Here is a 15,897-nt window from a genome sequence, read left to right as displayed (position 1 = left end):
GGCTGGCTCAGTTGGTAAGTGCCTGCCTTTAGCTCAGGTCATGATCCCAGGGTCCTAGGATTGAGTCCCGCATCCAGCTCCTTGTATGCTCTCTCGCGCGCACTTTCTCTCAGACAAATAAAATCTTTTTTTAAAAAAAGAAATTTGGTTTGCAAATACTTTCTCTCATTCTGTGGGTTGTCTTGTCAATTTCTTAACATTGTCCTTTGAAATACAAAAGTCTAAAATTTTTATGACGTCCATTTAATCTATGTTTTTCTTTGGATGTTGTGCTTTTGCTATCGTATGTAAGGAGTCATTGCCCAACCCCAAATCATGGAGATTTACTCCTGTTTTCTTCTAAGAGTTGTAGTTTTAGCTCTTACAGTTGATACATTTTGAGTTAATTTTTGTATCTAGTATGAGGTAGGGGTCCAAATTCATTCTTTTGCATCTAGATATCCAGTTGTGCTGGCACCATTTGTTTGATTAGAGTAATGTTTCCTCCGCTGAGTTGTTTTGGTACGCTTGTCAAAAACCAATGGACTAAGGGTGCCTGGGTGACTCAGTGGGTCAAGCCTCTGCCTTCAGCTCAGGTCATGATCTCAGGGTCCTGGAATTGAGCCCCGCATTGGGCTCTCTGCTTAGCAGGGAACCTGCTTCCCCTCTCTCTCTCTGCCTAGCTCTCTGCCTACTTGTGATCTCTCTCTCTCTCAAATAAATAAATAAAATCTTAAAAAGAAACAGTGGACTATAATGTCGAGGCACACAGTGAACTTTTTAATATTAATGCGAGGATTAATTTTCTAAAATGTGTATATATATTTTGCCTTCTTTTTTATAGGTTACTATTCGAGCCTCAATTGGACCGCTTCATTCAAAACCAGTTACTTCATCTCCCAGTAGTAGCGTTCCAAGCACTTCTTCTTTTCAGCTCTCACCTGCAAAGTCTAAAAGTACAACTGCTAAGAATCCCACAAAATCTAATGCAAGTAAATCTAAGGCAAGTAAGCCTCATGCAACTAAACCTAATGCCAGTAAGCGAGGTAGAGGTGCATCTAAATGCAAGACTAAAACCTCTTACAAGCAAAAGAAACAGCGCAACAGAAAGAATAAAATCAGCATAGCTTTGAAGAACCTAAGGTAATATCTTCTATTCCTGATATGTAATACTAATTGAATATGAAATATTAAAGGTTTGTTTTAATATAATTTATCATATCACAAAGGTCCTTTATGTGGTTACTTCTGATCACTTGTCTGACATAAAGGCTAAGCAGATAATAAAAAGGTACTCTTTACAACCGCTGAGTGGAACTGGAATTGGTGTTCATTGTATAATTATCAATTCCACTAATCTATTTTGTGCTTATATCTTGTGATAGTTGAATTGATTAATGTGATCCCTTTTATTCCAGGGAAACATTAACTGTTTAATTTTTGACACTTATTCTCGCTTATTGTTTCAAATCAAATTTGAGCAACTTCAAATTATGTCTCTACTTAAAGATGTTAATTTAAACATCTTAGTTTCAGTTAATAAAACATTAATAAGGGTTTGCTTTATTATTTTTGTTTCATGATATGTTTTCATCTTTTTTTTCCTGTCTCTATAAGGTGTCGTCGGGGAGTTCACAAGTGCATTGAGTGTCATTCCAAAATAAAAGATTTTGCAAGCCACTTTTCAATATATATCCACTGTAATTTTTGCAAATACAACACTAACTGTAACAAAGCCTTTATAAATCATATGGTGAGGTAAGTTAAACACGTGTACCACCAATCAACATTCCATTTAAGATGTTTGTTTTTTTAAAACTTAAGTTGTCCTATTAGTTGTCACATCAAGGAGCTAAAAGGATTGACTAATAGGGAATTTCTAGGATATTATTTAACATTTTTTCCAGTGTAATAAATCATGAAATTAGGGGGACAGAAATTTTTAAGAGCAGTTAGACCAATGAAATTAGAATAGGTTTGTTTGGTGAATTTGTTTTTTGAGTTTGTTTTTCTAAGTCCTTTAAAATGTAATTATTCTCAAACATAAAATTTTTAATGTTTTCAAAATATTTATCAAATAAATACATGTAACCACATAAGTGTTATCTTCTTCAAAGCAGTCACTTTGAGAGATTCCCGGTTTATCCAAGATGCTAAGAATATTACTGGCGCTCGCATGAGTGCACTCTCCCCTACCACTCCCTCCCTTCTCCCCCTTCCTTTCAACCGTCTTTCTGTTCTTTAGCCATTTATCTTTACATTCATTCAATGAAATGTGAAATGAGAGACTATAGGGATATTCTAGTCATGATGCTACTATTAGAATTCCTTTTCATACATCAATTCAATTTGTATTATTTGAGTGCCTACCATGTACTGTAGCCTTGAGAAGGACTTCTGAGACCACATTACTTTCATTTGGACCTCATTAGTAGCAGCTTGCTTTATTCTTTCAAGAAGGATACTTTTTTTAAGATTTTATTTATTTATTTGTCAGAGAGAGAGAGGGAGAAAGAACGAGCACAGGCAGACAGAGTGGCAGGTGGAGGCAGAGGGAGAAGCAGGCTCCCTGCCAAGCAAGGGGCCGGATGTGGGACTCGATCCCAGGATACTGGGATCATGACCTGAGCCTAAAGCAGCTGCTTAACCAACTGAGCCACCCAGGCGTCCCAAGGAGGATACTTTTTTAATACATAAAATTGTTCAGATATAAATATGCTAAGTTGATTATTCAAACTGAGGTTGTTCCATTTATTTTCAGTCAGAAATAAGATATAACCAATAAAAGTGGTTTATCTTGCAGATCGTAACAAGACCTCTGTTACATGTTCTACCCCCTTCCTTATCACAGTCCCAACTCCGCTCTTCATATACAATATTCATTCATTTTGAATTCTAATGATTTTTAGAGTCTTGACCCTTCTTTCCAGTCCAGCAGCACCAGTCTGACTTCATATCAACCTCACCCTTAAGGTCATCTGTTTTGAATGTTGTTTGTTCTTTATCTTAGAATCCTTTACATCTTCAGACATGTTTAACCTTGCTATCCATGAATCTCTTATCCTTTTCGATCTTTCGCTGTGTTCCTTTCCAAACTACCAACTGCACTTGATTTAATTAGCTCTGAATTTGTGATTTTTAACTTTAATTTAGTTCTTTGTTTTTAAAAATACCTCTTTGTTGTTGTTTTTTTTAATCTACAACATCTTTTTAAATCATTTTCAATACCCTTAGATTTTATTCTGGTCTCTTGGTTTTTAGTCTTGTTCCTACTAATTACTCAGAGGTCATCCTTCTCATTTTTACCAAGATTAACTTTTTTCTACCTCAAGTTTTTCTCCCTTTATCGAGACATTAATCTCAGAAAAAGACATTTCTCACTTTCTGAAAGCAAATCCTGCCCCTTGTGTCTTCCATTTTCTCTATAGCCTTACTCAGTTATTTTGTATCTTCATTTCATCTCTTTCTTTCTACCACATTCCTTCTGCCTGCACATACTTTCAGACATTTTTTTAGGATGAACGAGATTTGCCTTCACTTTGCATATTTTCTTGTCTTCCTTTTACTGTCAACATTTTAAAGAGGTTTTTTTACTCTCTTATTTGCTACTTCTTTCCCTTTGTGATTTGAGTATCACCCCCACCTATTAGTTAAAGCTGCCCCTTTAAAAATTATCAGTCAGTCATATCCTAATCACTAAATGTACTCACTAGTTTTCATTCTTACTTTTCTGTGACTTCTTTAGAATATTTGATACTTTTGATCACTCACTTTTGAAAATCTTCTCCTCAACTTCTCTTACTATGTTACCATCATTTTTTCCTTCCCTTTTGGCTACTCCTCTATTTCATTACCTTTTCTTTTTTTGCCTCAGACATTTTTTTTTTCCTTTTAAGTTTTTCATTTAAATTCCAGTATAGTTGACATACAGGGTTACATTAGTTTCGGGTGTACAGTATAGTGATTCAGCAATTCCATGCATTACTCAGTATTCATCATGATAAGTGTGCTCTTACTCCCCATCACCTATTCCACCCATCCTCCACCCAGCTCCCCCTCTGATAACCATCGGTTTGTTCTTGGTCCTTAAGAAAAAAAGCATTTGCTTTTTTCTTAAATTCCACATGAGTGAGATCATACGGTGTTTGTCTTTCTCTAACTTACTTCACCTAGTATTATGTATATCACCTCTAGCCCATCCACTTCATTGCAAATGGCAAGATTTCATTCTTTTTATGGCTGATACATATAAACACACATACACACACCCCACATCTTTATCCATTCTGGACACGTGGGTTGCTTCCATAGTTTGACTATTATAAATAATGCTATAATAACATAGCAGTGCGTGTATCCCTTTGATTTAATGTTTTGCATGTTTTGGGTAAAACCCCAGTAATGCAATTATTGGGTCCTAGGGTAGTTCAGTTTTTAACTTTTGAGGAACCTCCATCTTGTTTTCCACAGTGGCTGCACCAGTTTGCATCCCACCAACAGTGCATGAGGGTTCCTTTTTCTACATCATCTTATCAATACTTGTTGTTTCTTGAGTTTTTGATCTTAGCCATTCCGACAGGTGTGAGGTGATATCTCATTGCAGTTTTGATTTGCATTTTCCTGATAATGAGTGATGCTGAGCATCTTTTCATGTGCCTGTTAGCCATCTGGATGTATTCTTTGGAGAAATGTCTGTACATGTCTTCTGTCCTTAAGTTTCTGAAGATTTTGGTGCTCTCTTGATGTGCCACCATTCATAACGGCTTCCTGAATGTCCACATTCTGCAATTTACCACTCTGCCTCCCAACTACTGCAGTTCTTTCTATACCTTGGTTGCTCTAAACCAGGCCCCAGCAAATCTTTCTCTCAGTATACTGCTGGGAAGAATGCTCATATTTTGCAAATTGAAGTATAATTAACATACAGTTACATTAGCTTCAGGTGTACAATATAATGATTCAACAATTCTGTACATTGTTCAGTGTTCATCAAGATAAGCGTACTCTTTTTACAGATTTTATTTACTTATTTGAGAGACAGCAGAGACAGAGCACAGGCTGGGCAGGGGAGGGGCAGAGGGAGAAGCAGAGATAACATTTGCAAATTTCTTCCCCCATTTAGTAGGATGCCTTTTTGTTTTGCTGATGGTTTCCTTGGCTGTGCAAAGGCTTTTTATTTTGAGGGCAGCTGGTGGCTCTGTCAGCTGGGCTTCAGACTCTTGGTGTCAGCTCAGGTCTTGATCTCAGGGTGGTGAATTCAGGCCCTGTGCTGGTTTCCACACTGGGCGTGGAGCCTACTTAAAAAAAAAAACCAAAACTTTTCTATTTTGGTGTAGTCCCAGTAGTTTAATTTTGCCTTTGTTTCCCTTACCTGAGGAGCCATATCTAGAAAAATGTTTCTACAGCTGTTGTCAAAGAAATTACTGCCTATATTTTCTTCAAGGAGTTTTATGGTTTCAGGCCTCACATTAGATCTTTAATCCACTTTGAGTTTATTTTTGTGTATGGTGTAGGAAATTGGTCCAGTTTCATTCTTTTGTATGTAGCTGTCCAGTTTTTGTAGTACCATTTTTCAAAGACACTGTCTTTTCCCCCATTGTATATTCTTGTGTCCTTTGTCATAGATTAATTGACCATGGAAGTATGGGTTTATTTCTGGACTCTCAGTTTTGTTCATTGATCTGTGTATCTGTTTCGTGCTAATACCATACTGTGTTGATCACTCCAGCTTTCTAGTATATCTTGAAATCTATTATAATTGTGATGCCTGTGCTTTGTTCTTTTTTAAGATTGCTTTGGCTGAGGTGCCTCCTTAGCACAGTAGGTAGTGAGTGCATCAGTCTCATAACTTGAAGATTGCTTTGGCTATTGGATATATTTTGCGGTTCCATACAAACTTTTGGATAATTTTTTTCTAGTTCTGTGAAAAATGTTGGTATTTTGACAACAATCACAAATGTTGGTCTTTTATTCTGTGCCAAACACATGGCTACTCCAATGGAGCTTTAATTCTGCCCCTAAATTATAGGACATTAAATTGGAAAATATTTTTATGATTCTTAAACCCATGGTCATTCTGTCCTCCTGCTTCACATTTTCCATAGCTTCTTCAACTGTCTTCTAGGCCTTCAATACCATACTATCCCAAAATATTCCCGTTGGCCTCAGACTTCCTTTATAACCTTTTCCTAATTTCCAGTGAGGCCCAACCTTCTACTGCATTGTCGTCACACACATGGAGCACTTATTTATTATTAGCCTCATAAAGAACTGGAAGTATCTACTTCTACTTTTCTAAGGGCCTTTGCCTTCCCTCTAATTCAGTGGCGTCTTGCTTACTTTGTTGCCTCAGGTACCTCCCCCTGAATGGTACACCCTGACCCAGTGTGGACTTTTGTTGTAGACTTGAGCTCTGTACCTACAGAGTCTTACTTTCTTAGAGGCTGAGTACCTTTATTCCCAGTCCACACCAACTCTGTAACAAGTCAGGCCCCCCAAATTAATTTCCCCAAACATATAGTTTGTTTCATATTCATATCATTTGTTTCATATTCAGTCTCTAAAGTGGTTTTCCTTATTCTTTGTTATTCCTTGGACTGCCCCTCTCCCTCCCTCTCAGTTTACCTTCTTCTGTGAAGAATCTGATCACCACAGCCACTCATAGGAATCATTCCTTCCTTTGAGTTCTATACCATTCAGCTCTTCTGCCTTATATTAAATGTGTCTGTCTTATCTACTTGAGAGAGCAGTTCTTTGTACTCGGCATGGTACCTATTCTGCAGCTATTTTCATGGGATTATTGCTAGCCAGTATCATTTTTTCCCGATGCATCCATGGTATGCTGGTGATAGTTACCTTTTGTCTAATGATAATCATTGACCTGGTGTGTTGGCTGGATTGGGTCTGTCGGTGCAAGCTAGGGCAGCTAGTATTTCTCAAACTTTAGCTTGCATATGAATCACCACAAAAACTTGTTGAAACTGATTTCTGGGTCTCACTGCCAGCAATTAATTCAGCAGGTCTAGAGTGGGACCTGAGACTTTGTATTTCTGATGAGTTCCCCAGTGATATGGATGCTGTTTTGAACCACACTTTTGAGTAATACTGTGCTATGCCAGTCCTGGCTAATCCTGCCTGACTTTCTAATATAGGAAAGCTTTCCTTATCAATTTAAAAGGGAGTAGTATAGGGATACCTGGGTGGCTCAGTAAGTTAAGTGGTTGACTCTTGATTTTAGCTCAGGCTATGATCTCAGGGTCCTGGGATCAAACCTCATGCCAGGCTCCACACTCAGCAGGGAGTCTGCCTGAGGATCCTCTCTCCCTCTTCCTCTGCTCCTCCCCCTGCTCATGCACACACACACACTCTCTCTCTCTCTCAAATAAATAAGTCTTTTGAAAATATAAAAATAGATGGGGGTATAAAAGCTATTGCCATTGGCTGCAAAATTTGGTTAGTGTTTTTTTGTTGTTGATGTTTTGTGCATAGAAGAAGTGTGGTTTTAACTCATGAGTTCTGCTTTGCTTTCCCTAAAGGCTCTCCTAATAATTGCAAAAGGTTCTTTAAATGTTTCCTTTTACTGATGGTAGGTAAAGGTAATGTAATTTAGCCCAAGTAGCATTTACTTCAAGGATCATTCAGATCTCCCCACTTGCTAAGTATATTAAGATAAGAAAGTGATAAAAAAAGATAAGAAAGTGATAGTTATTCATAACAATTTATATTAGAGCAATATGCATTATTAGCAAATACCTTTTAAATTATTTTCAACTCTTAAGAGTTGTAAAGATTTAAGTTGATGCTCTTTGCTTATTTAACTTTGAGAACTTTTTGGTTTTTTGTATAATGGTGAGGGTACCAATCACTTAAGAATATTCTCAGGGAGGGTGCCTGGGTGGCTCAGTGGGTTGGGCCGCTGCCTTCGGCTCAGGTCATGGTCTCAGCGTCCTGGGATCGAGCCCCGCATCGGGCTCTCTGCTCAGCAGGGAGCCTGCTTCCTCCTCTCTCTCTGCCTGCCTCTCTGCCTACTTGTGATCTCTCTCTATCAAATAAATAAATAAAATCTTTAAAAAAAAAAAAAAAAAAAAAAAGAAACTTTAAAAAAAAAAAAAAAAAAAAAAAAAAAAAAAAGAATATTCTCAGGGAAATATGTTGTTAGAAAATATATAGATAAAATGAAAAGTAAGATAAAAAACTTGAATTAAAACAGAAGAATAGAATTTAATAATTTAGATCATGACCTTTTAATCAAAACTAATAAACTAAATATGGACTTGGAAATATGGTCATAAAATTATTATGATTTATTGTATAATAAAATCTCATTTGTCTGTTGTCTCTCCAGCTCTCATAGCAACCATCCGACTAAACGGTTTTATATTTTTAAGAAGCATTCTGGAACTCTCAGGTAACTAGTTGATCTTTTCCATTCTCTCTTTTGAAAAATTACAGTAACTTCTTTTTAACCTGATGCTTAAGTATGCAGTTTGGAAAATGAATGGTTACTACCAGACATAAGACAGTTCTATTAATTATATCATAGATCAAAGAGGAAGTAAACCTATGTTTTCTGGCTAACTTTGTTTCAGTGGTATTAGGCATTAAGATGAAACTTTCATGGATTTGCATTATAAAATAAAAAAATAAGGCTCTCCAACGATATTTGAAGATTAAAAAGATGTTTAAGATATCTAGTAAGTTGAATAACGCTGGTTTTGATCAATATATAGCCTTCATAATTCTTAGGGTTTTTAAAATTTTGAAATAAGAGTGCACAACCTGTTTACAAAAGGAATTGCTGATGAACATTTCTAGGCATTGATGGTTAACTTTTGATTATACTACACACCATTGGCTCAGAACCCACTAAGCATCATTTTTTCCCACATTCTTCTGATTTCTTTTGACTTCATATTCCTTTGTTTTAATTATTTTGCTCACATTGTCATTGCTATTTGAAATTGCAGTGCCAAGATCTTGGTAGCACCAGGCTAAGACAAAGACTTAAATTTAGCCAGTACTTATTTTGATGCTTTGGCTTAGTGGGAAAGTGGAGGAAGGGATGATAGATCTCAGGATCTTTGTGTCTATTATTCTTTCTGCTTTATTGACTTTTCCCTAGATACCTGCATGGCTAGCTCTCTCACCTCCTTCAAGTCACTAGTCCAGTGAATGAGGCTTTCTTTGACCACTCCATTTAAAATAGCATTCTTGGGGCACCTGGGTGGCTCAGTGGGTTAAAGCCTCTGCCTTCGGCTCAGGTCATGATCCTGGAGTCCTGGGATCGAGCCCCACATTGGGCTCTCTGCTCAGCAGGGAGCCGGCTTCCTCTTCTCTCTCTACCTGCCTCTCTGCCTCCTTGTGATTTCTGTCTGTCAAATAAATAAATAAATCTTTAAAAAATAAAATAAAATAGCATTCTTTCCCCAGGGCCCCATTCCCACCAGTCCCTATCTCCCTTTATTGGTTTATTTTTCTTCACTTTTTACTTTCCAGCATGTTGTATATACTTCACTGTTTTGTTTATCATCTGTGTCTTCTCACTAGAATGTGTATGGTTTGGATATTTGTCTATGCCAGATGTTTTACTGAGCATTGAATAGTGCCTGACACATGGTAGGCTTTCTGTAAATATTTTGAGTAAATTAGTATATATGTTGAAAATTACATATGTGGATGGTGTTGGACCAACAGCTCATAGGCAGAGGAAAGTTTGATTCTATTGTAAAAATATATTTGTGCTATTTTTAAAATATTACTAAATTCAAGGAAGTAGAATTTTACTGAAAAATTTTATAAGAATGAAAAGGATTTATTAATTATAAAGATTAGAGAATTTAATTTGATTTTTACCTCACTGTTGTCAAGCTCAGTTGTGTGATTGGTGCTTGATTCTTGAATTGATTCTATGACTTTAAAGAGCAGAGATGCTTTTTTCTTAACTTGGGTGGGCCTCATATTTAAATAGAAAGTTGATTAATTTCTGTGTATGGGGCGTAGCATATTTATAATTCTATAAAACAGTAAATTTTGTAATTACTGTTTTGTTAAAATACAATGTTTATTTTTTATTTATCATACACCTATTACTTGTAACACAATGTAGCAGTTCCCCTTAAGTTGACAGTGATGAAGAAGGCTTGGTACCAACCTTCAAGGAATGTACAATTTATGATAAGGTGTGAATATAAGTAACTACAGTCATATAAGAAGACTCATAATAAGTGCTGTGTTAGTTACTGATTTCACAGGGAGGAGAGACTTCTACTAGAAGAAGCACAAGGGCATTCTAGTTGGAGGAAATAGTGTAAGTAAAAGTACAGAAAGGAAAGAGCAAAAGCCATACGCAGTGAATGACCAGTAGTGCAGTTTAGATGGAGCATGAAGTTTATGTAACGTAGTATTAAGATCAAAGTCTGGGGGAATAGTTTTGAGCTCAGATCTGGATTGTGGAATCCTTGAAAACTAAGCTAGGGAGTTTAGACCCTTTGGGAAAATTCTTGGTGTTGAATCAAGGAAGATCAATGTGAAGGATATAGGAGGTAAAATGTAGCTACCTGAGACACATGGACTGTTTAAGACTATTATGGTAGTTAAGATTGATTTATTAAGAATCTGGGTTAAGGTGATGAAGTTTATCACACTATTTAAGAACATGGACTCTGGGGTGCCTGGGTGGCTCAGTGGGTTAAGCCTCTGCCTTCAGCTAAGGTCATGATCTCAGCGTCCTGGGATCAAGCCCCATATCAGACTCTGTGCTCATCGGGGAGCCTGCTTCCCCCTCTCTGTCTGCCTTTCTGCCTACTTGTGATCTCTGTCTGTCAAATAAATAAATAAAATCTTAAAAAAAAAAAAAAGAAGAAGATGGACTCTGGAATCAAAGGACTCACTTCAAATCTAATTTTGGCCTTGGTAGATTATTAAACCCAATCCAGTCCTTTATAAAAAAGGAATAATTTTAATATCTACCTCTTTGGTTTGTTGTAAGATTTAGATGATATGTCTAAAACCCTCAGCCCAGCACAGAGTTAAGTGCTCAATAAATTATTAATATGATAAAATATTTGAAATACTTTTTGAAAAAGATAAGTTTGAGCCTTTGGTTGGGAGCATGACATCATCAGAGAGATTAGTTAGGAAGAATGGTTTTCAGGGGTGGGGAGGAAAGTACAATTTTAGTTTATGAAGATCATTTTTGATGTGCCAGCATGACAGCCAGGTATAAATATACAGCGGGCTGTTAAGACTGGAGCTGCAGTAGGAGCACCTGGGTGGCTCAGTCAGTTAAACATCCAACCCTTGGTTTCAGCTTTTGTCATAATCTCATGGATCTTGGGATTGAGTCCTCCTCAGCGGGTGGCTCAGCGGGGCAGTCTGCTTGAAAGATTCTCTCCCTCTACCCCTACCCCTAATCTCTCTTAAAATAAATAAATCTTAAAAAAGAAAAAGACTAAATCCACAGTGGGGAAGTCAATCTAAAGTAGGCTACTGGTTTTTATTCCTATCCAAGTATCCAGTGACTGTAAAAGCATGGTTATGCTTGTTAACTGACAGATAATAACAATAATTAAAGTACATTATTAATTTTTAAAACCTTCCCATTTTTTTCTAATTTTATCACCACTAAAATAAGATACCAGGTTATAGGCTCCACAGAGTTTACCCTCTTTTTCGTTCACTGTTGTATTCACAACACCAAGGAGTATGGAGTGTGTAAAGAAGGTCCTCAGAAAATATATATTGAGGGGCTCCTGGGTGGCTCAGTCAGCTAGGCAAAGCGTCTGTCTTAGGCTCAGGTCATGATCCCAGAGTCCTGAGATTGAGCCCCACATCAGGCTCTCTGCTCAGCGGAGAGCCTGCTTTTCTCTCTCCCTCTGCTGCTCCCTCTGCTTGTTCTCTCCCTTACTCACTCTCTCTGTCAAATAAATAAAATCTTTTAAAAAATGTATATTGAGGGGCGCCTGGGTTGCTCAGTGGGTTAGGCCTCTGCCTTCAGCTCAGGTCATGGTCTCAGGGTCCTGGGATTGAGCCCCGCGTCAGGGTCTCTGCTTAGCGAGGAGCCTGCTTTCCCCTCTCTCTCTGCCTGCCTCTCTGCCTATTTGTAATCTCTCTCTGTCAAATAAATAAATAAAATCTTTTAAAAAATGTATATTGAATGAATATTATATCCTTGCTTTCCAAATGGACAAAGGCACAGAAAGAATGTGACTTGCAGAAGCTATACAAATTGTTAGTGGAGCCACAGCTGGGTTTTAGGTCTCTTAACTCCTGTCTTTTAGCAACCAATATGAGAGGAAACAGTTTACAAAGCACTGACTGTTAGCATAACTTAAACATGGCTCTGTCATTTTCTAGAGTCCCATTTCAGGTAAATCAGGTTTATATAACAAAATTGGAAATAGATGGTCATGACACATAAAAACCAAATCAAGAGTTGTTACATGGAAAAATAATAATTGAACTTCTAGATGGACTTTCATAAAAGATAAAAAATCTTTGCTTTCTTTTTATCTTCATAGGGGCATTACTCTAGTGTGCCTTAAATGTGACTTCCTAACTGATTCTTCTGCTTTAGACCGTATGGCTAAACACTTGTGTCAACGCAAAACTCATACTTGCCAAGTTATAATAGAGAATGGTATGTATATATAATTGTGTTACTTTGAATTTCTTTTTTTTAGTAACATAAATTGTATTATTTGTTTCAGGGTACAGGTCTGTAATTCATCAATCTTACACAATTCACAGCATTCACCATAGCACATTCTCTCCCCAGTGTCCATCGCCCAGCCACCCCATCTCTCCCACCCCCTTCCCCGCCGGCAACCCTCAGTTTGTTTCCTGAGATTAAGAGTCTCTTATGATTTGTCTTCCTCTCTGGGAATTTCTTATATTTATTCCAGTATTCTTGATCAGCCACAATATGGGCTCTTCTGTATTAAGTTAATAGTCTTACTCATTATCTATACCATTTTAAACGTAAAACACTTCTAATTTCAGTTCCCGAAAGTACCTCAACTTCTGAACCCAATTCTGAACCCAATTCTGAACCCACTTCTGAGTAAGTTTAATTTTCATTTGGTGCATTTTTCTTTGATGTATTTTAGCACTGTTGCATTTTTAAATGTATCATTAATAGAAGTGAAAAATATTAAAGTATTTTGTTTTTGTTTTTGTTTTTAAAGCCGCTTGTTGAAATAGATTCCTGCTCTATGGAGCTCGTGCAACCTGGTGCAAGACAAGTTGGAATTTCCTAAGTTCAAAGTTCTGAAGTGTTTTCTTACACAAAGGCAGTTTCCTAAGTTCAAACTTCTGAAGTGTTTTCTCACACGAAGGCGGTTAAACAGCCAAGTTCATGACACTAGCTCTGATTCAGCTCTTTTCAGCTTTCAGATGGCACTAGATTCTTATTCCACCTTATCTTTGTGTCAGGTTAACATATCTTAACATATGCTTTTTTCTCCAGTTGGCTTTCTCCAAAAATAACTTTTGTTGCTATGGTCTTTTTTTGCTTTGCTTAAAATAATTTGTGTTTTTCTCTGCTGTACTTGCCTTCAGAATATTGCATTCCAAATGACATGGCTATTCATTTTCTTTGTCTGTTTTGTCTGGTTTCTTAATTTCATTTTTAGGTCAGATAGCTGTCTTTTTCCTCTTTCCTTGTCTGTCATTGTTCTATTTTTCGTATTTTTCAGATGCAGAAGCAACACAGAAATTTCAAAAAATGTCCAGGATACTCCTGGTCAGTGTCCCCCTTCGATGGACACAACTGATGCCTGTTCTCTCTTTCCAAGGAATGTGAATTATTTGACTGTGAGACCTCCTCTAGATTGTGGCCTTAAGAAATCAGACCTTGGGGAGAGTCCCTTCCTTCATGACTGGCCTCCCATAAGGCTGATGCTAATTTGGCCAGAGATGACCTCAAGGCCCGCCAAATTGAGCACAACTTCCCCCTGGAGGCTTTGGTTCTTGAACTTATATTTATGGGTTCATTCTAACTAAGAAAGACCCATCAAATCTGTGCTTCAACATCCAAGTTGAAGTTTAATCATTTTGGCTGCTGCCCTTTAATATTTGTCTAGTATGCATGCAGTCCAAGGAATATAAAAACTGGTTGTGTAGGGAACCAAGGTTACTTTCATGTTCTTGGAAAACAAGTTTCTAAAATTACAGTTCCAAAGTTATAGCTATTTGTACCGTCATTTGAAATTTTATCCAGTATTAACCCTAGGAGTTTTCAGCAATACTAATATTCAGATTTTTTAAAGTTTAATTTTATCTTGGTTTTATGTTGTCCTCCACCAAATTTATTAATGTGTGTTTTGTTATGTCCACTTTTATCTCTCCTCTTTTTAAAACTTTTGTTTTGTGTTTGTTTTGTTTTGTTTTTAAGAACCTCAAGAAATTCTTTAGAATTCTCTACAAATTTCATGTAGCTACCTATTGATAGCTTCTAGATTTGGGTAATTATTCAGACCGTTAGACATTACTACATCCTCTGTCTTGGGACTATCATTATCTTAGTGATTATGAGTTTAAAGACATAAAGAATTGGCAAAAAAACACTTCCTACAGACCTTAAAATAAATTTTAAAGTTATGTTTCTGTACATCTAATACATATCTTCTTAGCCATTAATGTAATTCCTTTGGATAAAGATAATATATTCAGAAAATATTGGGACCAAAAAATGCACTTGTTTCTTGCCCATATATATATAGATGTATATTTTTTTTATTTTGGTGTTTGTTTATTTTGGTTACATTGAATATAGATTTGCTGAACAGTTTGATGTTATTACTTATTTTTTTAATAAAATTTGTATTGGTAAAGTGCCTCAGGAGTTATTCATGTAAAAGCTGTTAGATTTTATCATGTTAGTGGGAGCATTGCTTTGCTTCTTACATGGAAGCCTGATTACTTGGCCTACAGACTGAGAGCTTTACCAAGTGCATCTTGCAGTCTTTCCTCCAGCACAGTTATAAGCTCACTATGTATATTTTACTAATTTCTTGAACTTCAGAGACTGGCAAAGTACCTTTGTGATCTTTAATAACCATTAAGGTGGTCAGGCTCTGAAGTTGTTTGACTTAGTCATGAGTAGTTTTTTCATCTTAACATCAGAACTTGTGCTTTGTACTTACAATTGTACTTTGAAACTGTCTCAGTCCCTTTGGGCTGCTATAATAGAGTATCACAGACTAGGTATCTTATGAACAACACAAATTTATTTCTCACAGTTTTAGATACTGGAAAGTCCATGATTGAGGCACTGGCAGATTCAGTGTCTGATGAGGACCCACTTCCTGGTTCGTAGAAGGATATTGCTATATCCTCCCGGCAGAAGGGGTGAGAGAGTTCTCTGGGGTCTAATTTAGGAGGATACTAATCCCACACATGAGGGTTCCGCCCTCTTGATGCAGTCATCTCCCAAAGGCCACACCTCCTAATACCATCACAATGGGGATTAGGTTTCAACATATGAATTTAGACATTCAGCCTATAGCAGAAACATATTGAAAACCAGTTTCAGTGACCAGCTCTTCCGTAGTCTACTTCTTATAATACATAGTCAAAAAAGTTGAATCCATTAGTTTTCATTTTCCAGACTGATTTCTGCTGTAAATGATTTTCCAAAATCTCCAAAAGTGTTGTTTCTTAGTAGTGTTTCTACTACTATTTGTTTCTTAGTAATAGACTTGGCAATGTTCGAATCTTTATTTCTGTGTCAGTCCCCAGAATGATTCTTCATCTACCATCTATTTCTCCGTTTTTTTTTTACTTTTCAAAAATCATAATGAAAATATATAACATGACTTTTGCGGTCTTAATCATTCTCAAGTGAAAAATTCAGTACTAATTACACCAAGTTTGGTCCAGATATAAATTCTTTGTGGTTTCAATATAGATTCTCTTTTT

General features: G+C 36.7%; 1 protein-coding gene across 4 annotated transcripts in view; it reads left to right on the top strand.

The window, feature by feature from the left end:
• Nucleotides 1-14,813, top strand: part of ZNF280C (zinc finger protein 280C) — a 66,060-nt gene extending 51,247 nt beyond the window's left edge. For all 4 annotated transcript variants that reach the window (XM_059157415.1, XM_059157413.1, XM_059157416.1 and 1 more), the window contains 6 exons: nucleotides 824-1,122; nucleotides 1,597-1,737; nucleotides 8,324-8,386; nucleotides 12,498-12,616; nucleotides 12,979-13,039; nucleotides 13,164-14,813. In XM_059157415.1, the coding sequence (XP_059013398.1) occupies nucleotides 824-1,122; nucleotides 1,597-1,737; nucleotides 8,324-8,386; nucleotides 12,498-12,616; nucleotides 12,979-13,039; nucleotides 13,164-13,179 (699 nt within the window). In that variant the 3' untranslated portion in view covers nucleotides 13,180-14,813. The remainder of the gene's footprint in view (nucleotides 1-823; nucleotides 1,123-1,596; nucleotides 1,738-8,323; nucleotides 8,387-12,497; nucleotides 12,617-12,978; nucleotides 13,040-13,163) is intronic.
• The last annotated feature ends 1,084 nt before the right edge of the window (nucleotides 14,814-15,897 follow it).

Source organism: Mustela lutreola, chromosome X (genome assembly GCF_030435805.1).
Source record: "Mustela lutreola isolate mMusLut2 chromosome X, mMusLut2.pri, whole genome shotgun sequence".
Lineage (NCBI taxonomy): Eukaryota > Metazoa > Chordata > Mammalia > Carnivora > Mustelidae > Mustela > Mustela lutreola.
The sequence above is the reverse complement of the archived record's forward strand: the minus strand, read 5'-3'. Positions and strand labels throughout refer to the sequence as shown.